We start from the raw sequence: 25,201 nt of genomic DNA, 5'->3' as shown, positions 1-25,201 counted from the left end.
CTCGCACATTGTGTTCATAACTATTCATGTGTTTTATATGACCTATTTAGCACCTTTTACTGCATGATGTCAATAACGTGCCTATTACTTTCTACCACGACAGGCACTGACTCTGGGCGTTCCTGGTCAGCCCGCAGCGGCACTTCTACCCCGGGATCCTCCGCGGTTACGCCTGGGACCCCCCCCAGTTACTCCCGCACGCCTGGCTCACGCACCCCCGGCAGCCACACGCCCAAGTCGTTCAGCGTTCTCCAAGAGAAGAAGGTTGCGATAATCCGCACCCCTCCCAAGTCCCCGTCTTCAGCCCAGCGTCAGTTGAAGGTTCTCAACCAGCCCCTGCCTGACCTCAAGAATGTCAAGTCAAAGATTGGATCCACCTCCAATCTTAAACATCAACCCAAAGGTGGACAGGTAATTTTGCCGCTACTACATTTATAATGAATTTCGTTTGAAGTTGAGTGGAAAATGGTTTCTTCTTCTCCTGGCTGATTTTTGGATGGGGTTTTTTTTTTCAAACAAATATAGCTCATCTCTGACCTTGCTTCCAACTTCTCCTTCTTCTTGTTTCTACGTTCCTGAACGTCATGAAAGGAATTAAAGCGAATTATAGGTGCATAATGTGGACAGTTTAAGTCTGATTTTTCAATATAGACCTCAAGTGGTCATGCATTTCATGAGGCACACGGGTGTCACTCATTCTGTGGCCATTGAAATGAATTTAAATGCTATCAATCTGTTGCAGCTTTCTCAAAATAGCAATCATGTTTAGAATTTGTTTTCTAATAAGGAAAATGGCATCGTAATAGTTTGTGCATCATGATAAAGTCGTCGTATTGTATGTTTTGTGGGTGTGCATGACTTCCTGGGGGCAGAAGACAGACAGTTACTGTATAGATGTACAGATCAATTTAAAAACTGAGAAATAAGGGTCGCTCATTGGTGATACTGTGAGGAAGGCAATTAAAAAAAAATATATAAAAATGACAGAAAGAAATGTATAGTAAAATAATCTTAAATGGCAATGTGATGTCACACTTCTTTTTTTTTTATCGAAATGGACTAATTTCCCTGGTATGATATACTAAAATCAAACAATGAGTTAGGACACAATTAAAAAAAAAAACTTCCCATATTATGATGGAAGGAGATTCTTTTTCATCCTCACAAGTTATATTTAAAGAAGAAGAGATGGTTTTAATTAGTGTTTTAATTGGTTTATAATCATACGTTTTACATCATACAATGTATTTATTTCACACATTCACTGGTAAAAAATATATGGAACAGTTTACATGCATTTCATTTCATTTCATTTTATTATATTCGCTCAAGCTAGAAATGTTTTGGGTTACAAATAGGCCCACGAGTTCATAACTCAAGGTTGTACTTTTCTTAAGTACAGTATTTGCATGCCACCATTTTCCATAATGTTTGATTTCAAGTGCGAGTATAATTTGATAGCAGCAATACATCAAGCAATATTCATCCACTAAAATAGACCGTACATTCTGTTTCAATATTGACAAGGAGCATCTGAGGGAAACCTGTTATATGAGTTTCGCTTGTCCAGCGAACACTGGTGTCAGTGTTCATTTATAGTTGTGCTTTCATGTGCTGGGGCAGGTTTTTTTTAATTTATTTATGTATTTTTATTTTTTTCAGTTTCCTTCGACTGATAACACATTTTTGAAGTGTATGCTATTGATAAGCTATGAAGAAAAAACACTCTAAATACATGTTAAACATAAATTTAAAACCTCACTGATAAGGCACAGGTTTTTTTCCTATTATTTCTTTTTGATCTAGGTGCAAATTTTAAATGAGAAGGTGGACTTCAGTCATGTTCAGTCAAAGTGCGGCTCCAAGGATAATCTGAAGCACACGCCCAAAGGAGGCAATGTATGTACGGCTTTATCTTTTCCTGATCCCTTCCATCTCTCCTTTTTTTTGGCTGCTTCCCTCCCACTATAATTTCTTAGTGGGCTGCACGTTGCGCGGGTTGCATTTTAAAATGCTTTATTGAAACAAGTGTGGCTTGAATGAGCTCAAACGGCAACACCGGGATGGTAAGAACGGCAATGACGTTTTATATGAAGTGTCATTTTAAAGGGACGAGGGGCTTCTCTGGAAGCCCATATCTTATCACTCAAGTGGCCCATCTCTCTGTCATTTGTTTGTTTACAACACAAATAGTTCCTTGTCATTCCCAGGTCATGATCCCGAGCGTTAAACTGGACTATAGCCACGTCCAGGCTAAATGCGGCTCCCTGAACAAACTCCAGCACGCCCCTGGCGGAGGAAACGTGAGTTGACTTGATGATGAAAAAAATACAACAAACAAAAAAATGTTGATTTGTAATCACAAAGCTGTTCTGGGTTTGTAGAACATTGGTGTTAAACATTGTTGTTTTATACAATACATTTGAGTCCAGAACAGAGTTATTGTTTTAATTGCATTAACTCTTTCAGTGCCAAGTGTTTTGGGAAACGGCAACCCCTAGAATGCCAGCCGATTTTGAGCCGATTTTGAGCATTTTCGCTCGTCTTTTAAGACAATAAAATATTGGATGTTTTGTCTATGGAAACTTGCCTGGTACCTTGCGAACTATTCGATTCTATTCTTCAATCATAAAAAAATTAGGTTCCTAGCTTATTCCGTTCTTTAGTAAAGTAACATTTTTCAAACTATAAACCACAGTGTTTTCCCATGATTTAAGTTCTGCAGCTTATAGTCCGATTCTGCTTTTCTGCAGGTGTTTATTTATCTTTTGAAACAAACAACCAGTATAGCAAATGTGTAAAATAAATTGAATAATGTCTTCTTTAAAAGTTTGTGACATGTAATTATATATATCTAATGTGTGTGTATATATATATATATATATATATATATATATATATATATATATATATATATATATATATATATATATATATATATATATATATATATTTTGTAGGTGTAATATGGTATATGTTGCCTAAAATAATCAATCAATTAACCAAAAGGAGACAGAAGAGACTTGTTATCTTGAAAAAAATCCATCGATTCATTCATCCGTTGTCGATAAATCTGTTATTGCGAAACATGCAGGCATGTTCAGTCTGTTGACGATAGAATGTTGCTTGCTTAAAGTCTGAAAAAAAAACAGTTGTTATTCATCATTAAGAAAATACAAAAGCAAATTTGACAAGAATTCTCGTCATTGGCACACAACTTAAGTATTTTCAAAGACGAGTTTCCTTGTTCGTGGCACTGAAAGAGTTAACAAACATGGCAAAGGGGTTATGTCACTCATCATTTATAATGTAGCCCCATAAAATGTACATGAATTCCTTGAGGTTTCAAATAATGCACCGCAGCTTTGGTGTCAGTGTTCATTTATAGTTGTGCTTTCATGTGCTGGCATCGCCACCTCTTGTCTCAGTTGAGTACATATTAATCTGAATTTATCCGCATGCATGCCGTGCCACCCCATGCTTATTCAGAGATCATCCCGGTATCATTCTGCAGCTCTTGTCCTCGCTGTAAACACAGAATGACACGGACACGCCACTGCTTCCCACAGGTCCAAATCCAGACCAACAAAATCGACTTGAGCCACATCACCTCCAAATGTGGCTCCATGTCCAACATCCGCCACAAGCCAGGTAGAGGCACATGTCCAAACCAGTATGCGGAAAAGAGATCAAAATAACTTTGTAACCGTCCTGCTCACTTTGCCTTTCCCAGGCGGAGGCAACATCCGGATTGAGAATGTGAAGCTGGACTTCAAAGACAAAGCTCAATCCAAGGTCGGCTCCCTGGACAATGCCAGCCACATGCCAGGAGGCGGGAATGTGATGGTAAAAAATGCTGCTTTCAATTGGACATCCATTTGCCCGTGTGTAAAAAATAACCCTCGCCACCTTCTTCTTTTTTTTTTAATTTTAACCTAAAACCCTTTTACACAATGTCTTCGTTGTTCAGAAACTGATGCTATTAGTTTTTCTGGGTCATCTGCTATTTTTAAACACTACTAACCAATTTAAAGTTTAAAATTGTTTAGAACAAGCCGTGGCAAATATAATGCTTGTGAACACAAGGGAGCCTTGAAGGTAAGCTTTTATGCAGATTGAGATTGGGCAATCGCACTGTTTAGGTAGTGTAACCTTTTTCATTGTACTTATTCTTGTTCATTTTTAAAGCCTCTTTGTGCAGTTGGAGAAGGCTGGCAGCTCTGTGTGTGTGATTTTAATCTGAGACAGCATATTACGTTTGCATATTCTTCATACGAGTTCAATTACAGACTGAATAGAATATCAGGGTGGTGTTGAGAGTGCACCACTGAAAATGATACCAATTTAATGTATAATACAAAGTTGAGGCATTGCGTGTTGGTAAGTCAACCTCAAAGGGGTTTTTACTCTTTTTGAAAAGTTGTGAGGACTCCACCTGAGGGGACTGAGAGAAAGGAGAGAATGTGGATAATACAGCGTTAATATTTCTTCGTGTTTTGCTCTGAACTCTTGCCATCATCTCCTCATCAGATCGAAAGCCACAAGCTGACCTTCCGTGAGTCCGCCAAAGCTCGGGTGGACCACGGCGCAGAAATTGTTGTCACCCAGTCCCCCGGGCTGGAGATGGGTGGCACCTCGCCCCACTTGTCCTCCGCCGGCAGCGTCAACCTCCTGGAGTCACCGCAGCTCTCCACACTGGCGCAAGATGTCACCGCCGCACTGGCCAAGCAGGGCTTATGAAGCAGCCCCCTTTGAGGCATCCGGTCCGATCGTCCCTCGCAGTTTCATGTAGTCAAAAGCATCCAGTGTTTTCCCACGGTCCTCTCCAGACCCTCCACCTCCATGGTTCTACTTTTCAAAGGGATTTAAAAAGAGAATCTCCCGGGTATTGTTCAATCACTCACTACACAAGTTACTGTTTTCTTCCTGCATTGGACTTTTGTGTACTCGTGCGAAAGATTGGACTATCGGATTGGACAGTGATTTTTTTTTTTTTTTTTAACGCATTGCTACACTGCTCTTGCATGGGGACCACTCCTAAAGTGAACTCAATTTAAAACTCGGTTTAAAACTGTGACAAGAGAACTACTAGCGTCTAATACGAGAGTGATGAGCATGTCTGTTAAAAAAAAAGTGGCATTGAAAGGAAAAAAAAAGATGATTTGTAGTGGTTTTATGATATGTGATGACCCGTCGGATAAATTGTGCTTTGTGTTTTTATATTTCACTGTCGTTTTGTACGGTGGCTTTGGCTGCAGTCCTCAAATAGGTTTTTTCTCCTGCAAATGAAGAATGAATTCTGGTTGTCTGATTTTAAATAGGCATATTTGAGTATTCAACAGATCTGTTTGTAACGCTGAGTTTAAAGACCTCTCAATCCCTGGGGGGCTTTACTGTGCAACAAAGGGAAAACGAACGAGTGCTCTTGTGTATAAAACCGTTCCAATTAAGAGTTTATGTGATTGAACCTGTTTGTTTTACAGAAATGAAGAGTGCATGGAACGCTTGACGTGCGGCTATCATAAGTTGAGAACTTTTCTAATGTGTTCTCCGCTCACTGTTGTTAATGTCCACCCTAATGTCTGGTACCTGCCCTCCGGTGTTTATCTCCACCTGTGTAAGTGTATTTAAAATGTTGTTTGCGATGTTGTCATGAGTAAATGCTCAAATGGAAAACAATGGCAAGGGAAATAAAGAACACTGAACTTACTTGATGCTTACTTGATATTTTATCAACTGCGGCTACAATCCGTGTTTGGGATGCGTCTTACAGGATATTTTCAACTACACCTGAACAATATATTGAAGTCCAATGGAACCTCCGTGCTCACCATAAACATAATGAGAATAAGCAGTGTAGAAAATGGAGGGATGCATGTCATACCAGAGTTTCACATTGTAGTTATTATCAGTATAGATATAATGATATATTGACAAATTGCACTGGCAAAAAAATTCAAATTTAAACTCGCTAGTTCAGACATAATTCAAAATGACATTTCTGTTTTTTGTGGGTTTTTTTTTTTAATTCATACGGAACATAGTGTTTGTCAACATCCGGGTAACCAAGGAGAAGTCATCGAATCTTTAAACTCACCCAACGTTCTGCAAGGTTCACACGCACACACAAATAAATCCGATTCAAACTTGAACATTCAAATTGAAACTCATAATACACCATATCTGCCGAGCCGCGGACGCACGCGCACGGGCACGCGCGCGCGCACGCACGCACGCACACACCGTCTTTCAATGACATTTTCGTTGCCGCTGTTGATGGGCGGCTGCAAAATCCCATCGCCTCCTCCCCGGCAGCTTTCTCCCTCCCTTCTCCCCTTCCTCCTCGTTTTCTCTCCCTCCCTCCATTCACCACCCCCCCCCCACCCCCCCCCCCCCCTACCTCCCTCCCTCCGCACGGTGACGGACACTTGCAGCCATTTTACGCAGCACGAATCCAATCATGTCGTGAGAAAAGCTTGCCGCTCACCTGAGCCAGCAGCAGCAGCAGCAGCAGCAGCAGCCGCCGCCACCGGGTGGTCGCACGCAGGCGGGAGGACTAGGACGGGGGGGAGGACAGGCGGCGAGGACTCGCCAACATGGTGAAGAGGAAAAGCTTGGATGACAACGAGCCGGAGTGCGGGAAAGGAATCCCGTTCCCCATCCAGACCTTCCTGTGGCGACAGACTAGGTTAGCCTTGACTGATAACAGGTGTTTGTCTTCGTTCTAGTTCCAACAGACTGATTGGAGCCGTTTGTTAGCTAAGGGCTTAAATGAAGCGGAGAAAATGTTGTTAATGGTGATGGGCGCCGCTGATGTCACAGCTGGAAACGAAACGGAACGTCGAACGTGAACTGCCTCGGCGTGCAAAAGCCCGTCGTTCCGTCTGAACTATAGGAATATCATCGTTTTTCTTTCTCCTCTCATTTCAGTGCATTCTTGCGTCCAAAGTTGGGGAAACAATATGAAGCGTCTTGCGTGGTAAGTCGTTTTAATATTGCCGTATGACCAAATAAGCAGATAATCTATTTTGCTTGAATTCACCTGCAAATCAAGTGCACTCTTCATTTTCCATTTAGCAAATTAGTTTTGCCAGCTCGCTTCCTCCCATTACTCAGGAGCCAGAACTCATATCCATAATGATGCCTGGCCAGATCCCCTTGGATCCACACAGAGCTGCCACTGTCTCCCTGTGGGCCCCGCCTCACTTGAGACCATGGCGCACACGGTCAAAGAAAGACCCTTTGGTTTGTGTCTTATGTGTCTCCTGTGCTTCTCCCTGGCCGCCACTCCAGTCCTTTGAGCGAGTCCTGGTGGAGAATAAGCTCCACGGCTTGTCACCGGCCCTGTCCGAGGCCATCCAGAGCATCTCCCGCTGGGACCTGGTCCAAGCTGCCCTGCCCCATGTTCTCCATTGCACTTCCATCTTACTGTCCAATAGGAACAAACTGGGTGAGGATACCCTGCCTTATACCGAGTCTTCCAATGTGACTGCTCCAATTATCTTGAGAAATAAATGCAGCATAAAAAATGGGTATCTATTTGTATTCTGAAATACTGAAATACAGTAAAATCTCCTAAAAAGTGATAACTGCTACCATCTTAGAATGGTTTAAAATATCCTGTCAGTAGTTCTAAAAAGAATGAAATCAAGTACCACCAGGTAATCTCCATGATAATTATAATTATCATAGCCACAGAAATAGGCCCAAGGGTTCATCACAAATGAGGTAAAATATCAGGTCCAAATAATGAAGTCCTTCTCAAATAGCGGGGGCTTGAGGCGATGCCAGGAGGGGCTCATCCTCAGGGAAATGGCTTTGCTTTTGCCATGTGAAGTGTAATTACTTTAAAAGAAGGATTGGCTTTTTTTTTCATTCACTTTGATGCACTTGTTTTTTTTTTTTTTTTTTTTCAATTTTAGACTAACCTGCAACCTTTATAAACACTGTGAAAAGTAGTGAATAGTTGTTGAAAATAAATATATATTGCTTATTTCTTTTGCTAATGTGAAAAATGACACCGTTTTGGGTATACTTACACAATGTTTTATTGATCATTAGCTTATTTATAGTTGTCGTGGAGAGTGGGCAAAATGTTTACTCTTTCCTAATTTTTCAAAATTTATTAGAAAAGCACTGAATGAATGTATTCGCTGTAACATTATGCAAAATGAACTTAATATTGGGGGTTATGTACAATGATACAGAATTCAGAATGTACTGGATGCATCTTATTTAAGTGAAAATACTACATATCATTTTTGAAAACAAACTTTTCTAAAAAATGAAAGACAAACGTGTTGTACTTGACACAAATAAAGTCGTGTCACGTACGGCTGTGCACGTTGTTTCGGCAAATAATTTCATAGAACTGTTTTGATCTTACTTTAATAAAAGTACCGTATTTTCCGCACTATAAGGCGCACCTAAAAGCCTCTTTTTTTTTTAAAAAAAAAGCTGATGGTGCGCCTTATAATCAGGTGCGCCTTATATATGGATCAATATTGAGATTGGGATTCGTAGATGGGGAATGAAGTGATAAAGTAAGCTTTACCTGTTTCTTTTGTGTGTTTACAGTTGAACAAGGTTGCTCATATTGACATTGAGTTATTGTGCTATTGAGAGTTTAGAGTTATTATTTGAGTTATTGTTATTACTTTGAGTATTACTATATTGTGATTGGAAAAAGTTTTAAAATTTATTATTAATTGAGGGTGCGCCTCATAATCTGGTGCACCCCATATATGGAAAAAGTTTTAATATATGTCATTAATTGAGGGTGCGCCTTATAATCCGGTGCGCCTTATAGTGTGGAAAATATGGTGGTTTTAATGTAGTTTTTATATATTTTAATTAATTTTTTTAGCTGCATAGCTCCACCGATACACATGAACAAATGCTGAATTTTTAAAACATTTTAGCCCCATTCATCGCAGTTGCAAAATTTGTTTTGACCCCCTGCAGGTCATCAAGACAAACTAGGCGTGGCTGAGACCAAACTGCTCCACACGCTGCACTGGATGCTGTTGGATGCCGCCCAGGAGTGCAACCACGAGCCCAGCCTTGGTCACGGTTGGTCTGCCGGCAGCGGCGGCGCCTTCCTCCAGCCTGTTGGAAACCAGGGCTCATCTCCAGGTGCGCCCGGCTCCTGCTCCAGCTCCGCCTTCGGAGGATCGGGCCCACACCACGGCAGTTCCCAGCTCGACGAGGATGAGAACGCTCACGCCAAGTTGTTCCACAAGAGCATGGCCACCGTGGAGCTGTTTGTCTTCCTCTTCGCTCCGCTCATTCACCGAATCAAGGTCATTTCACATCCTTATTTACGTTTTTCCCTACTGGGCTCAGTACATAGAACAGTACGCTTTTGAGGGAATGTGCTATTGAAATATATGATGCAATTTCTTGTGAAGGAGTCAGACTTGACCTTCCGCCTCGTTAGCGGTCTAATTATTTGGCAGCCGATGTGGGAGCACCGCCAGCCTGATATCCCCGCCTTCACTGCTCTCATCAAACCGGTGCGAAACATTGCAACAGGTGAACAGAAACTGCCTTTTAGTTCTGGAGATGACAGAAGGGTTGTGTGTGTTTTTTTTTTTTTAAATTTTCCTTGTGTGCTCCACTAGCAAAGCGGAACTCCCCGGTCATCAACCAGTGCAGCCCCCGCGGGTCTGGAAATCCTGGTCCCATGGTCAGTTTTCAACACAAATCTTGTTTGAATGTACATCGCTCCTGTGTTTGTTGAAAGGGTTCAGGAAAGATGCTTCAAAAGGAAAAGGTTTCCTCTCTTTGCCACGATGAGGATTATATGATAAACACTGCTGTATATTGACCTGTCGCTCGGAGACTGAAAATTGATACAATCATTTCTTTTTCCGGCTCGATAAATCATTCGTTTGTCGATTACGATGACGTTTTTAACATTCGGTTGTTCTGCTTCCTCCCTGTTGTGAACAGAGGCATGTTGGAATTTCATGAGTTTCCCAAATGGTCCATTTCTGCGCAATGAACAATTGAAAGATAATCCCACCTAAAAAGTATTTGCTTTAATACACTTTATCAGTGGCATCATTTTTTTTATTATTGTTTATCATTTTGGAATATACATATATCATCCAGAAAAATATGTTACCATGCCATGCACAATGGTAGCTCACATTTTTCCATGTGACCAAGGATGAGACAGTGCAAGTAGAATTTAGTTTTGCGTTTCAAATTTTAATTTGGTCCTTGTGGACTTTTCCATTAATCCTATTACCAACCAAATAAAATATATAAGGGTCAAAGGATCAAAACTGTCAACATTGGTAGGCCATTTTTATTTATTTATTTGTTATTTTCTAACACTCTGGGCTTTGTTTTTCGTTTTTGGTAAGTTTTCACTTTTTTTACTTCAATTTCTTTTTCGGGAAAGAAAAAAAAACAATTTAATTCTACTTTTCAATATTATTCCCTTTTTGAGTTGATGCAAAGTTGCATATTTTATGAATTTTCCCTGGACTCTTTTTTTTTTTTTTTGTAAAAGCAAAAGCAGCACAGTATAAATAAAAGAAACTGTCAAGTTTTTTTGTGTGACAGCTTGCATTCTGATTTGATGTCAAATTTGATCATTTTTAACTTTGGAAACACACCAGGTTATACGATACAGTACCTCTTGGGCCACTAACATGATATCAGTGGATCTGTTCTCAAAATAGCGCTTAGGGAAAACATTTTCATAACCAATCAAGCGAAGGTCATTTGAGCAAATTCATGACTTCAGAAGGGTGTAGCAATCAAACGGATAACCCTTGTCAATGATCAGTATCCAAGAAGCGGTTTTAAAAAGGTCAGTCAGCCCTGCTGTATTTTGTGTTGGTCCTTCAGCCAAAACATAGAGGGATATGACATCTGGGCTGTATTGTCCAGTCATGGTGGCTGATAGTCATAATGTCCGAGCATCTGGGAACATTAACGTTGTTAGCCGGGGTCAAAGCAAGAACCTCAGGGCCCTTAATCATCCACGACTGCTTGTCTCTCCATCTCAGCCTTCCTGTGCCTCCAACAGGGCTTTCAGGTGGTTTGTGAGGCTGGCCATTCCGATTCTTCCTCCTCACCGGCTGCAGGAGAGCGCAGCTGTCGCCGCGGTAACTCTGTGGAGAAAGGCGGACCCTCCCAGCAACCCCCACCGCTCAAAGGACCGTGCAAGAAAAAGTGAGTGCCATTTCAACAACAAAGATGGAGCCCTGTACCTCCATCAAAATTTTACATAAGTTAACGTTCAAACATGCAATTTTTTTAGGAAGCAATAATTCACTCACAATGAACGAGGCTTAAAAAATTTAAGGGCGCTGCAAAATATTCAGTTGATGCCAAAAAAATGCCATGGCGACAAATATCCTTTGGGATACAAATAACCAAGTCCTCTTCTGCGATGTGGTTCTCAAATGGGGGGATGGGTACCCCTGGGGGTACTTGAAGGAAATCCGGGGATACTTATTTTAAACAAAACAAACAAACATGCAAAAATCCTTTCAAGATAATTATTGAATTAAATAAATGGTTAAGGAAAATATACATTCATAAAAGAAATTTTATGTTCAGTAGGTCATTCAATTTCCTTATTTTAAAAAGACAGATTCTACCCCATACTGGAATGCTTTGACACAACTTGCACAACATGTCACGTGCCACCTCGCGTTACCGGTCAACTTAATGATTTTTTTTATTTATTTTGTGAACACATCTCTACTATGAGCCCCAAAAGTTGAATATTTTTCTGTGGACAGATATTTATTCATAGCTATTTCTTTTGGAGAACAGGTCTGACACTTTGTAGATTACTTTTTTTTAGAGAAATATTAATAATTAAGTTAATGACTCATTTTTGTGAAAAAATCTCTACTGTATCCCCAAAAGAGGCCACTTTATGTTTAGTATTTTTCTGTGATTTTTTTTTTTTTTTTTTTTTTTTTTTATCTTTACATTCAAGGCATTTCACATCAAGGGGAAAACATTGAAAGAAGACACCAGGGGGCTGAAATTTCAAAGTTCAGTATGGCATGACCACTTAATTATCACATTACCAGTGATGAAACCATCCATTGGCTAAAATACTGTGAGGATGATGTGGAAGAAAATTACCCCAAAATGGTCAAAATACTGCACAAGGGCTAATCTTCTCAGGCTCACATGATATCACCCACAATCAGTATGTGATTTGTTCATGCTCCCACCATTGCACCATTGCATTGTGAATCCATCCAACGAAAACATACTGCATGTTCCTTATTATTTCCGTGCACGGATGCTGTCAAGATGAATGACTCCTCCGGGAGATGCAGCGACCCGCGCCAACCCCGAGCCGGTGCCATCATCTCGCTGGTGGCTGAGCGTTTAGCCCCACAGATATGTCTGCAAAGCGCACGGCTCAGCCCACACGGCCACACAGAGGGCCGTGTAAGGTTGTCGCTCCGAGCCACGCTGGCTCCTCGTGTCACATGGCCTTGGCTTGAGGGAGTATTTGCCCACATAACCGGGGCAATTATGCTGAAGTAACGCGCTGGCAGTGTCGCCCGTTTGACTTGGTTTGGACCGTCCACGGCAAGCCTGGCAATACGTAGGCTTTCTTGTTAGGCAATTTTTGCTCGGCATCAAAAACGGCAACTAACTTCAGACAAGGAATAGCAAAATAGCTGAAAGAGAGTTGAAAGATTTGATAGCTTCTCCCTGGTTACCCGGACGTCGAGCTCCCGTTGAATAAGTGTGCCGCTACGATGCGCAGGAGATTTGCAGAATGTTTGTTGTTACGATACTCACGGCTACCAGGCAAAGTCAGTTGTTCTGCAACTCATCCGCGTCGCCATTAGTCAACGTGCATACGTCTTGTTGACGGCGATCTTTCTGCATACATCAACAGCTGCTTGTCACCAATGTAAGCATCTTGGTGCAGTTAATCGCTGAGGATTGATTCTACATGAAAAACACAGCTTAACTGAAGTCAACAAATGAATGAATTACCAACATGTTTACACTATAGGTCTACCCAGGACTTTTTGGGATGAAAACCAAAAGAGAATATTTTTTGTACGTGCCATGCACACATTTATGCACGCACCTCTGTGCTGTGCCGTCATCGCAGCCCCTGTGATTAATGCAGCACCACACATCTCTCGCGCAGAGTGCCTGCTGATGCTGAGGCAGTTTCCATGGCAACCTGAGGCTGACGCACTGCTTTTGCTTGCACCAAATCGGGGACTGTTCTTGTGTCTCAAGTGGGCCCGCGGGGTGGGTGTTGACAACATGTTTCCCTGGCAACCCAGCACACAGCAGTGGGCCAGACGGTGAAACATGACGCAGGCTCCTTCCGCTGTCTGCTCCTAAAGTGATTCATGTAGATATCGACCATTTCTGTCCGCTCCATTTATCGTACCCGGCAAGATTAAACGCCATCCTCCATCTTTCGGCCTCCTTCTCATGATATCAATATGTTTGGCCTCAGTGAGCGATTCTCAGTACGCCTTGCAGCTCACCGACTGCTGACCTTCATCTTGGCTTATTAATAAACGACTCACGTAGGTTGAACTGATGATGCTGGAGGGAGGTTGGCTCTTATTTAAAATCCTCCAGTAATGTATTATTTTCCTATAAATGCTCTGACAATGGGCTAAAACAAGAAACTTCTGTGGATTAACATGGTGCCTCGTCAAAGTTCCACTGATGCGCTTTATGGTTTATTTTATTATTTTGTAGATTTTATTTATTAGTGAAAGAGACAAGCTTAGTGGCGTGACTTGCCAGACTTTGCATTACGTCTGTGGCCCGCTGACATCACTGGACCTCACACATCTTCTTTTGTGATGCGTTTTCATGCTTTCACCACATTCTTTTTCAGTTGTTTGCTCTGGGGAGGGTTCTCGCTTCAGTATTCTCTTTATCAGGTAGAATTAGGTGTTTATTTAAATTGGTGGACAAATGTAACGTGGTCATTTTGCTGCCTGCGTGTGTTACACCAATGAAGAATAGTATGCCCATCTAAAGTAAAGCCAAGGCATGATATTACCTGTGTGTTTGGCATCATAAGAAAATCCTTTGAAGTTTCAGCCATTTCATCTCCTTTGAAAAAAAGTATCTTTATCTCATTCAACCATAAGATGGTTTTTGAACCATGTCTCAAAATTCACCGCTGGATTTCCTTTTGAACACTTGGTTCACATCTGTGGGTGTATACTTGTGTATACTTCTCTATGCTTGTACATGACATCTCCAGCACATACAGTAAGAGACACGATGACTCTGTCATGTCTTAGCTACTTTTGGAGAAGAGTGTATCACAGAGCAATTAATGAAATCATTATTGTTAAATTATGCATCAGTGTGATTTTTTTTTTTTCAACCTAATGCTTTGGCCTTTCAAAATCTATGATCTCGGGCTGCATGATTATGTCCAACATAATAATCACGATTATTTTGATCAACATTGAAATCAGGATTATTCATCATGTTTGGTCAAACATGTCTATTTATTGCCCTTTTTTTTAAACAAGCAGTATATAAACAAGGTGTGATACCTTCAAATAATAATAATAAACTAAAATAAATACATAAAGTAAATAAGAATTGAAAGAAATGTACCCAAGACATGGCAAAAACTTGGCACACAGGGCAACACAGCTAACTTACTTGCTGAGTGCAAACCTCTGAAGAAAATGAAGCCTACATTATGCAAATTTTAATCAAATCGCATTCAAAATGTCATTTCAGTCATTTCAAACCAAATGTATTCCAATTTTGGGTCCCAATTGACAGTTAGCACAGTATATGTTAGGAATCAGGTGAAAAACTCAACGCCATTTTACACTGGCAAATAATATGTTAGGGTGAGAAAAGCAGAGACTTTTCTCATGCAAATGTGGAAAATATTGCCCTCTAGCGCTACAATGAAAAAATGCTTGATTTGACATGTTTAGCCGGCTTTTTAAATGTTGATATCGCAGAGGCTCAGCTTAATTAATCATGGCGAGCCAATATCATGATCGCGATTAAAATTCGATTAAATAATGGAATGTGATGAACCAGTGATGCCTTTTGCTCTGCTTTGTGTGATTAATATGATGTGGAGATGTTTTGTGTTTTAAGTATAGTGAGAAAATAATGAATCGAAGGCACCGGTTATGTTGTAAATTGAAAAACTGCAGAGAAACGGATGCAGCAAGTCGCTTGCCTCGCTTACATCCATGAAGGTTCTAATAAATTCCATTTTTCTCTTCTAATTGCTTTATCTCCAGGACGTCAGCCCCCGCCGGCGTGCCAGCCTCCGTGTCTCAGCGAGCTCGCTATGCCACCTATTTTGATGTTGCGGTGCTGCGTTGCCTTCTGCAGCCCCACTGGACAGAGGAGGGCGTGCACTGGGCACTGATGTACTACCTTCAGCGGTTGAGACAGATTCTGGAGGAAAGGCCTGAACGTGTCCCTGAACCACTGGTCGCTCCTCTGCCACGCCCGCGCAGCAGCTCCATGGTGGCTGCCACACCCTCGCTGGTCAATACTCACAAATCCCAGGTAATAGAGCCAAAAATAGATGTCTCCTGCCATTCCCATCCACACTGTGTTGTTCTCAAGGCATCATTTAATTTAATGTCTGTTTGTAAGTAGCTACATTGTTTTTCTATGGAGGGGAGTCAAAAAGTTCTTCAAAGTAAAAATAAAATATGCAAACTCAAACATTGTACATTTTATGCATCCAGCAATTCTTGAAAAAGGAAAAAAAAACACACACTTAACTTTTATCGACATTTACACTTTTCAACAAATAAATGATCTACTGGAAAAAAACACATCCAAATTTGGCATTGTTGTCATTAGTTTATAGCAGGGGCGATTAAATGATTAAAATGATGAGTATTATTGTTTGGGGCAAATAGTTGCAAATTTATAAATAGATGCCTGCAACATGGTTAAAAAAAAAACTGGGACAGGGGCAACATAAGAAGAGGAACGTTGATAAATGCGCAAAGAACAGGTCTTTGGAACATTCCACTGACAGATTATTTGGAAACAGTTGAATGTCCTGATAGGGTAAAAAAGGAGCATTCACAGTGCTCATTTTACCTCTGAAAAGTGTTGGGTTCCCGGAACTCGCAATACTAAAAAAACTAGGGGTTCCATCAGAAATGTTTGTCCCAGAAATGTTTGTCCCAAAAATTGTGGGTGGGAATCTTTGACTGTTTCACGCTTAGATTCCAATTTTGGGGTCTCCGATTCAAATTGATTTGATTCAATAAAAAAAAAAAATTCTGCTTGAATATATAGACTTGCAAGGAATCATCATACAACCAGTCTGCTTTGCAAGACAGAGTAAAAAAGGAAAACAGGTTTTGTTTTTTTTTTTGTTTTTTTTTACATTTACTAAGTTTTTATTTGTAACATGCCTATTTCCCCCCCAAATAACATGTGAGCAACCTAGTGGTTAACCGCTTTGAAGCTAGATATAAACTATACAAGATGTTATATTATTAAAAAAATATGAAACACATTTTTTTTAAAAAAGGTAGAACAAGATACATTTACAACAAATGTTATGTGAAAAACTGTTGCCCATATTAAAACTATGAATATTTCTACATTTATGACAAACGAGAGATGAAAATAAATGTTTTCAAGTGAGGAGCTAAATTGTGTGTGCAAAGCATGAAACCTGTGTCAGTTTGTTCATCTCTGAGCATATGACAGAACTATCAGTCAAAATTGTAACATTATTTAAAAAACAAACAATATTAATTTGCAATGTGTGCATTGTATAAGTGGGGTTAACACAGTAGCAATGACCAAGCTTGTACAGCAAAGGAATATGGTTAGCTAACTTATTTATTGATTGAATAATAAACTGTCAGAGAAATCTCTAAAAGAAGACTAGGACAAGCCGAGCTGCTAAGCAGCAAAAAGAGTAAGTCAGACCAGCCAAGATTGACTTTTCTCTGCCCAGGCAAAGGGAGAAGAGCTTGGAGTACGTACTCATGCGTTGCTAATAGCACCTTTTCATCGCTCAAGCGTCCCTGCCTGCTTTTTATGAATTCAGCAAAGCATTGCAGATTACAAGACATAACAAAAAGAGCCAGTCGGGCGCCACCAACAGCTGGGCCAAGGTCCCAGCTCACGCTTTCCTGCGTCAACAGCTTTATCTAAGGACTGGGGCGAGATGAACTCGGACTGCACACATGGATAGCAATGCACACTATTCTAGACAAGAAATACGCACTTAATGATAACAACCTAATATATGATTCCCTTCACATAAACACATTTAAAAAAAAAAAAATTGGGAGCAAAAAAACACAAAAAAGAAGCAGATAAAAGAAATTGTCAGTCCGGAATATGTTCAGTTCAATTAGATTTGCTGCGTATGTTCAAAAGGAAGTAGGAAGAAGTATAAACCGTATCTAGTCCAACTTCTTGTACTCTATTTACTGAGATACTAATATTGTTTCACATCACAAAACGTTAATATAAATAAACTAATGTAATTCATGCATACAGTTGTCTTTCTATTTAAATATATATGCTTATACTGTATGTATATATTGTACTGTATATATAAACAAAGTCCTTGTGCATTCTCCCATGGGAACATTCAAAGTAAGTTTTCAAATGTGTAGTATGTTTCACATTGGCAGGATATGACTCTAAAATGCAATGAGGAGGGCAAATCTCTGAGCACTGAGACGTTCACAAAGGTTTCCCTAACAAACCTTCGGCGCCAAGCTGTACCTGACCTTTCTTCTGACCTTGGCATGAACATCTTTAAAAAGGTCAGGCAAGCGGCGAGTTTAACTTTTAATCAATCCCAGCAAAAAAAAAAATCAAGAGTGGCACTTAGTAGGACATCCATCTTTTTCAGTTTAAGAACCGACGCGAGGACCGTGAAAGGAAGGGATCCATCCCCTTCCATCACACAGGAAAGAAGCGCCAGCGTCGCATGGGCGTCCCCTTTCTGCTCCATGAGGATCACCTCGATGTCTCACCCACTAGGAGCACATTCTCCTTCGGGAGCTTCTCTGGCCTGGGTGATGATCGGCGTACTCTGGACCGCGGGGGCTGGCAAGCCACCATCATGGGTATATGGAGCTCTTAATATTGACAGTGGAATACAATTGAACAGAGAATGTAAAATCCTCAACCTCAGCATCTCAAGCCCTCGTCAGCCTCAAACTGTTGTCAAATATTCACTCCAGTCTCAAAGGTTTTGACCCCCCGAAAATTGTTTCACTCTGTCGAAAAAAAGGAGCACTGAGACATTTCTACCACCTGCTCAATGGACAATCAAAATTTCATTTAACGTATTTTCCGGACTAAAAGTGCACTGTTATATACGCCGCAGCCGCAAAATATGAGCAAAAAAACAATTTTTGTCACGGATAAGCCGCGCTGGACTCTAAGCCGCGGGCAATAACATCATATCTTTACTTAAAAAAGATAGTATGTGAAGTTTATAATTTATTTTAGTTATTTAATTTTTTAGTAATTGTCTGCCAACAGCGACATCCTCGCTTTAACAGACTGAACATGCCTGCATGTTTAGTCCCAACTTATTTATAGAAAATGGATGGATGGATGGATATCTTACAGCATCTCTTTTTTGTCTCCCCTTTGTTTGATAGTTTATTTTAGTGAACATAACACAATCTACATAATTCATTTACATATGTAAATAAAATCACATATACTGTGTACTATATATAAAATTTACACATCACAAATTTAACCAAAATTTTATACATTCTCTTATTCAATTTAGATATATATATTTTCTTCATAATATATTGTTTTAACTCTTTATAAACACAGCCATTGATTCACATCTTTTCAGTTCTATTTGATAGTTGTTCCATAAATTGACACCTCGAACAGATACACACATTTGCTTGCTGGTGCCTAGCAAAAATAAATAAATAACACAGATAAATAACACTGGACTATAAGCCGCAGGGCTCAAGACATGAGGAAAAAGTCGCGGCTTCTAGTAAAAAAAAATACGGTATTTACTATCACCAATAATATCACACATTGCACCAACATTTGGTTCTTATTTATACAATTTGTCCAGAACTGAGCCGAATTTTATTGTGTTCTACATGTACTTGTCTAATTGTCCTAAAATGTGTGCATGGATGTGCAATAAAAATAGCCACTTAAATTAAAAAAACAAACAAACATTTAATGATTATTCATTGATAGTCATTGTATTTCTGATAGGATGAATCACCCAAAGGAGATTGCTCTCCTTCCGACAAGAATTTACCAGAATTTTTTAAAAACATAAATACAGTAATATGGCCTCCGTGTTGCAGGTAAATTCACGCGTCGGGGCAGCACAGACACAGCCACAGATGCCGACAGCTTGAGCACCAAGCACTCGCATTCCCACCATTCGCTTTTGCGAGACATGCCCGACCACTCCAACAGTCACAGTGAGAACACTGTCAAAGAGGGTAAGGACCTTGTGTGCCATGTGCTCAACATCTGAAATCGAGCTTTTTTTTTTTGTTTGTTTTCGTATGACATACATTACGTTTTTTGTTTGGTCAATAATGTCTCTCATTCATTTATATACAAAGATATTATATAATATATTGTGGCGAAGCGAAGAAACCACACGTTGCTGTGCTAGTGGAGATCTTTACTCTTCGCATGCCATCACAAAACTGATACAACAAAGTCCAAAACAGCAAAGACAAAGCCAACAGGTTCAAAGCATCAAAGGATCATAGCAACATGCCTACTGGGTGAGAGACATGGTCCTAGTGTCCGCCACAATATAATGTATATTTAATATTACAATGTATAAGTATGTAACATTAATATAATCATTTAATAATGTATAATGACTGTCATCCCCCCAAACGACTTTGAAGGGTGTTTAGTGCATTTCAGCAGAACTCAAGTCCTGAAGGTCAAGTTCTTAGAGTTTGTTTAAAATGCTGCTGTTTTGTTTTGTTTTTTGTTTTGTATTTTTATTTTAATGGAAATGGGAATGCAGTGCTAAAATGAGACCAAAAAAAAAAAAAAATAAGCATTGGCTCTTCCCACCTGCAGTCCCTTCTGACGGTTTCATATTTTCCCCGGGTCGGAGTTTTCCTTCTGGGAGCTTTGTTTAAAAGATGCTGTTGTCTATTTATGTTCTGTATGACCTTTTTTTGACTTGTGAATCCCTTTCATTTTTTCAAGCCGTACAAAATTGTAATCATCAGTCTGTCAGTCCATCTGTGTGTTTTTGAAAATACCTCCGCCACCACTAGAGGCCGACCTTTGATTTATTTTATTTTTTTTCTCGTCCGTCATTCGTCAGGCGCTGGTCTACTCCTGTCTGCATTCATCCATATTTCTCCACTCCATTTCTCCAATGCTCTGACTATTGTCACATTGACTGCAGTCTGATTGCAGTTTGTACTGTAAAGATGCAGTAATATAGCAGATAACGATCTAAGTCAGTTGAATTATATTACAGCAAACAAAAAGGAGCGTGGCGGACTGGCGGACGTCTAACAGTCGTCTGACGTAATGTTTATCCCGATGATTATTACGACAGACATTTGTAATTCACCATTATTTTTTTAGAATTCCCCTCATTTGTTGGTCCGTCTGCAAAACGCGCAGCCGTCGGCGACGGACTGACGGACAGTTCATCAGCGCTGAGAACGTGCTCATCTCTGGTGGCATCATTGAATAACAAATGAGGGAAAAGAGTGTTTTGAGAGTAATAGACTTTTCTTCTTTTAACTACAGTTCGATCCCAGATCTCCACAATCACCATGGCCGCGTTCAACACAACTGTAGCTTCCTTTAATGTGGGCTATGCCGACTTCTTCACCGAGCATATGAAAAGACTCTGCAACCCCGTAGTCGTCCCGGAGATGCCCGTAGAGCCGCTGGCCTGTGCCAACCTTCCTCGCAGCCTGACTGATTCCTGCATCAACTACTCCTGCCAGGAGGAGGGCGACAACATTGAAGGCACTAATAATTTTGTGCTGAAGAGTGGAATGTTAGACTTAACAGTGAGTGACACCTAAGATTGCAGAAGTCATGCGAATTTGGGAATGAATGCTTATTTGTGAGAATACATGTTTGTTTAAACTCAACACCAGCAAATTTACTAACCATTTCTTTTATTTCATCAAAGAGAATCTCGCTCGTTTTTGACATAGTCCTCCTCTGACTGTGTCAGGCTGTGCTGCGTGCCCTCTACGCAGTCCTCAGCCATGACATCAGCTCCAGGATCTGTGATGTGGCCCTTAACATCATCGAGTGCCTGCTGCAGCTGGGCGTGGTGCCTGGGATGGGCAAAAAGCTGTCCAAGCCTGACAACAAGGAGAATGAAGAGGTGCGAGCCAAAGACACAGTTGGCCACAGCCTTGGAGGGGGAGGAGGTGGTGGTGGAGGTGGCGGAGATGGTGGCAGTGGGGGTGGTGGCGGTGGTGGTAGCGGCGGAGGAAGTGGACAAGGGAGCAAGGATGACGTGAAGAATAACAAAGACAATGACAAAAAGGTTAGTTTGGTTTTATAGATTAAACCTTTCATTTTGAATGGACAGGATATAAAAACTAAGAAATAAAAAATCTTGGGTGGCTTGGTGGAAGAGCGGTTAGCATGCCCACCTCACTGTTCAGAGTCCTGAGTTCAAATCCAGCTTGCTCAAGGAGGACAAGGAGTTCTCAAGATACACTTTCCTCTCCCCCCTATCAGGTGGCCTTAAGACTTTTGGTTGGACCGGCAGCTCAAAGACACTCTTTTACACACACATTCACAAATATCAAACGCAGACTCCCCTACTTTTCAATGTCGCCGATGGTTATAATTTCCACCCATGTGACATGACTTTGCTGCAAATGCGCTGGGATCACTGGCTGCTTCCAGCCGGCCGCGTCACGGCCCTCGACTGTCCCATGTCCTTGTCCTCTTGTTGTGCGAGATATGTCGCTGTGTCCTGTTCTGTTGCCGCACATGGGGGATTTTTTTTTTTTTTTTTTGCCAGGACTTTAGCCATGGTCTTCATTTTGGGGCATGGCCGAAGACTCGTTTCTTTTCTTATTTATTTATTTATTTAGTTATTTTATTCCCCCCCCATTTACTTTTCCTTATGTAACAATTTTCATGTCTTCCTCTAGCAGTAAATTGTGTTGAATGTATCTTGGACAGTTAGAGCTCAAAATTTCATTGCCTTATATTGCAGGTAATGACATGGGTTCTGTCTGGGCACTCCGGCTTCCTCCCACACTCCAAAAACATGCACGGCAGGTGTATCGGATGTGTGAATGGTTGTTTGTTTTTGTTTGCCTTGTGATCGGCTGGTAACCAATTCAGGGTGTCCCCCACCTAGCTTGCGACCCTTGTGAGACTCTTGGAAATGGATGGCTGCATAAAAAAATCTTCAGTATAAATAACTGAAACATTATCTATGGCCTGTCTGAAAAGGAGTATAATGTAGTTTGAAAAAAGACAGAAAGAAATGCAATGTTCAAACTTCTTTTGTTTATAATGCTGCTTCAAATCAAATGGTAAACCTTTACAGCATTGCTCTCTCAGCATGTTAAGCACATTGGTTCATACATTTTTTAAATGTGTTCATATATATATATATATTTTTTTTTTAATATAATAAACAGGAGGAGAGTTATTCCCTCACCACTCATCGCCTGGCCCTTTCCATGCTTATCAAGATTGTAAAGTCTCTGGGCTGTGCTTATGGATGTGGTGAGGGGCACCGTGGCCTTTCAGGAGATCGCCTGAGGATGCAGGTAAGAAACACCTCTTTTCTAACTTACTTTTCTTACAATCCAGCAAAATGGACCTTTTTATTTATTCATTTCTTTATTTATTTGACCATAATGGCCTTTATGTTGCTATGGTTATGTTGCAATATTTTACACCTGTGCCCTGTCAGGCCCAAAACTGCCTCACCAACCTTTACAAGCTGGATAAGCTGCAGTTTCGCCAAACAATGCGAGACTATGTCAACAAAGATTCCCTGAATAACATTGTGGACTTCCTCCACGCTCTGCTGGGCTTCTGCATGGAGCCTATCACAGACAGTGAGTATGTGCCTTCATGTGAGGCTGCCACAGACATGCTCAGGATAGTGTGTGAGAGCTGCAAGTGGAGGACATATTTTCAGTCAACCAGCCATTTTTTTTCAATTTAATTATTTTCTAATTTGTTTTCTTTTTTTAATTGTGCACCCCCCACCAAAAAAAAGTAACTTAAATTCAAGGTGAGTTGGGGGGCGTGAGGTGATGCTAGGGGGGAGGTGCAGATGACCCCATAGAAACGGCTTTGTTTTTGTCATCTAAAGTGTCATCAGAATAAAATAAGAATGTATATTTTTTTCTAAATTTCAGGCACTTTGATGCACTTGGTTATTTTTATCAGTTTTAGAATAAGCTGTAACTCGTATAAACGCTGTAAAAAAAAAAAAGAAAAATTAACAGTTGTTGAAAGTTGATTTATATTGCTTTTTTTCTTTTGAATTTGTATTGCTAATATTCTTATTTATAGTCAGTGCGTCTAGTGGTAGGGGCATGAAAAATTTGCTCTGGCGGTACCTAAGCACAATTTTTATTTAACTTTTGTGTGAAAAACAAATAGAAATAATAAATGTCTCTTAATCGATAAGCATTTAGGCTCACTATGCTCCTGTATTTAATTGGCTATGTTGGTGGTACTTGGAGAACTAAGTATTTAATTGGAGAGCTAAGTATTTAATTTAGTAGTAATTGTATAAGAGTTTAAAAAAAAACAAAAAACAGACAACCATTGTAAAGGCCACAATCAAATTAGTTTGACCAGGAATTTATTTATCTATGTATTCATCCATTTTGCAAATACTATTGCTGCAAACTTTGCTCTGGGTTATCCATCAAGACACCACTGTCTAGTGTGTGAAGAATCTGGAATGTGTGGTCGATGGAACAGAATATTTTTCCCTTCCAGTGCTTTCTATTTCTACCAGTTGGTTTCCCTCCCAACCCTGCTCGTCCCTGTCTGTCACAGCCTTCCTGCTTCTCTCCGTTCTTCCACACTTCCTCCTCCTCCGACAGCATAACATGGCATCCTCCCTTCAGTCCCTCCTTGCATCCTTCCTTCTTCCCTTTCTCGCTCATCCATTTTCGTACACTTGCCAATCCAAAGCTTTGCCCGTTACATCTCTGTTCAGTCTCTGGCTCTGCTGCTGAGATTTGAGCCGTGCTCTACATGCCAATTCAGTGTTGCACTGGCATCGTTTTTGTCTCTGCTTTATGACGTTGTACAAAATTGAGCAAAATATCATGGCAAGTGATCGAACTGATGAGTGTTTTGATGATGAAAGCCTTGCAAATTTTCCTTTATAAACGTGTGTGTGTGTGTATATGTGTGTTACTTTTGCCTATGTGTGTTTCTTGGGTTAACCTCTCTGAGGAGGTCCTTTCCTGAAACCACGTACATGTCTGTGCTGGCCTGATGTCAATCACAACCTGTGCCCCGCCTCTTTTCTCTTGCAGAGTACGGCAGTGCAGGTGAGAGGTCCAGGAGGGCGAAAAAACGAAACATCGGTAGATACACATGATGTATAATCAATAGAACCTTTATATTAGAGATGTGATCAACTTACCCACAGAGCAGGACCCACCTTAGGCACTGCTTCCATCGCCACCCCTCTCGCTCTGTCCAATCCTCGCCTGCAGCTGCAGATTTACGAATCTGTATTCTTTAGGCCAAAATAATGATTACCTCAATGCAGTTCAAAAGCAGGCCTTAGTCACTTGCATGTATTCCTTGTTCCCTCCCCAGAATCCTTTTCAGTTTGCCCCCCCCCCCCCTCCCCCTCCCCCCATATGCTACACAGACCTGTTTTCTTTGCCCCCATTTACACCAACGTCTTGTACGGCATAACTGTTTTCTTGTAATGTTCTGCTGACTAAACCAACCCCGTGTGATCCGTGGTCTTTGCGCCTTCCCTAATTTTTTTGTCCAGACAAAGCTGGCTTCGGGAACAATTTCACCACCGGGGACAACAAGTCCCTTGCGCAAAACATGGAGGCGGTGGTGGTGGGTTGCATGTTCAAGTCGCTGATCACACGCTGTGCCTCCACAACACATGAGCTTCACAGTCCTGAGAACTTGGTGGGTGCTTGTAATTTAGTCTGCCTTAATTGGTTTCACAAATCTTTGCATCTAAATCAAAAGCTTTAACCCC

At 40.7% G+C, this 25,201-nt stretch overlaps 2 protein-coding genes across 19 annotated transcripts in view; both read left to right on the top strand.

Annotated features, from left to right (window-relative positions):
- The window catches only part of LOC148427030 (uncharacterized), a 46,883-nt gene extending 41,174 nt beyond the window's left edge, over nucleotides 1–5,709 (top strand). The window contains exons 14-19 of the mRNA XM_088409075.1: nucleotides 104–411; nucleotides 1,807–1,899; nucleotides 2,211–2,303; nucleotides 3,570–3,651; nucleotides 3,734–3,846; nucleotides 4,531–5,709. Coding sequence (XP_088265201.1) covers nucleotides 104–411; nucleotides 1,807–1,899; nucleotides 2,211–2,303; nucleotides 3,570–3,651; nucleotides 3,734–3,846; nucleotides 4,531–4,740 — 899 coding nt within the window. The 3' untranslated portion in view covers nucleotides 4,741–5,709. The remainder of the gene's footprint in view (nucleotides 1–103; nucleotides 412–1,806; nucleotides 1,900–2,210; nucleotides 2,304–3,569; nucleotides 3,652–3,733; nucleotides 3,847–4,530) is intronic.
- A 713-nt stretch (nucleotides 5,710–6,422) lies between these two features.
- Nucleotides 6,423–25,201, top strand: part of unc80 (unc-80 homolog (C. elegans)) — a 54,591-nt gene continuing 35,812 nt past the window's right edge. For 9 of the 18 annotated variants that reach the window (XM_088437120.1, XM_088437093.1, XM_088437066.1 and 6 more), the window contains exons 1-17: nucleotides 6,424–6,688; nucleotides 6,931–6,979; nucleotides 7,294–7,450; nucleotides 8,965–9,302; nucleotides 9,411–9,534; nucleotides 9,624–9,688; nucleotides 11,045–11,190; nucleotides 15,264–15,537; nucleotides 17,649–17,783; nucleotides 17,873–18,089; nucleotides 19,323–19,463; nucleotides 20,758–21,026; nucleotides 21,197–21,517; nucleotides 22,635–22,766; nucleotides 22,913–23,060; nucleotides 24,507–24,557; nucleotides 24,980–25,128. In XM_088437120.1, coding sequence (XP_088293246.1) covers nucleotides 6,597–6,688; nucleotides 6,931–6,979; nucleotides 7,294–7,450; nucleotides 8,965–9,302; nucleotides 9,411–9,534; nucleotides 9,624–9,688; nucleotides 11,045–11,190; nucleotides 15,264–15,537; nucleotides 17,649–17,783; nucleotides 17,873–18,089; nucleotides 19,323–19,463; nucleotides 20,758–21,026; nucleotides 21,197–21,517; nucleotides 22,635–22,766; nucleotides 22,913–23,060; nucleotides 24,507–24,557; nucleotides 24,980–25,128 — 2,808 coding nt within the window. In that variant the 5' untranslated portion in view covers nucleotides 6,424–6,596. Of the gene's footprint in view, nucleotides 6,689–6,930; nucleotides 6,980–7,293; nucleotides 7,451–8,964; nucleotides 9,303–9,410; nucleotides 9,535–9,623; nucleotides 9,689–11,044; nucleotides 11,191–15,263; nucleotides 15,538–17,648; nucleotides 17,784–17,872; nucleotides 18,090–19,322; nucleotides 19,464–20,757; nucleotides 21,027–21,196; nucleotides 21,518–22,634; nucleotides 22,767–22,912; nucleotides 23,061–24,506; nucleotides 24,558–24,979; nucleotides 25,129–25,201 lie in introns of all 18 variants that reach the window. The other 9 variants (XM_088437137.1, XM_088437127.1, XM_088437146.1 and 6 more) reach the window with 4 other exon arrangements.

This window comes from Hippichthys cyanospilos, chromosome 2 (assembly GCF_059441005.1).
Source record: "Hippichthys cyanospilos isolate Australia breed blue-spotted pipefish chromosome 2, RoL_Hcya_1.0, whole genome shotgun sequence".
Classification (NCBI taxonomy): domain Eukaryota; kingdom Metazoa; phylum Chordata; class Actinopteri; order Syngnathiformes; family Syngnathidae; genus Hippichthys; species Hippichthys cyanospilos.
This window is presented reverse-complemented; position numbering and strand designations above follow the sequence as displayed.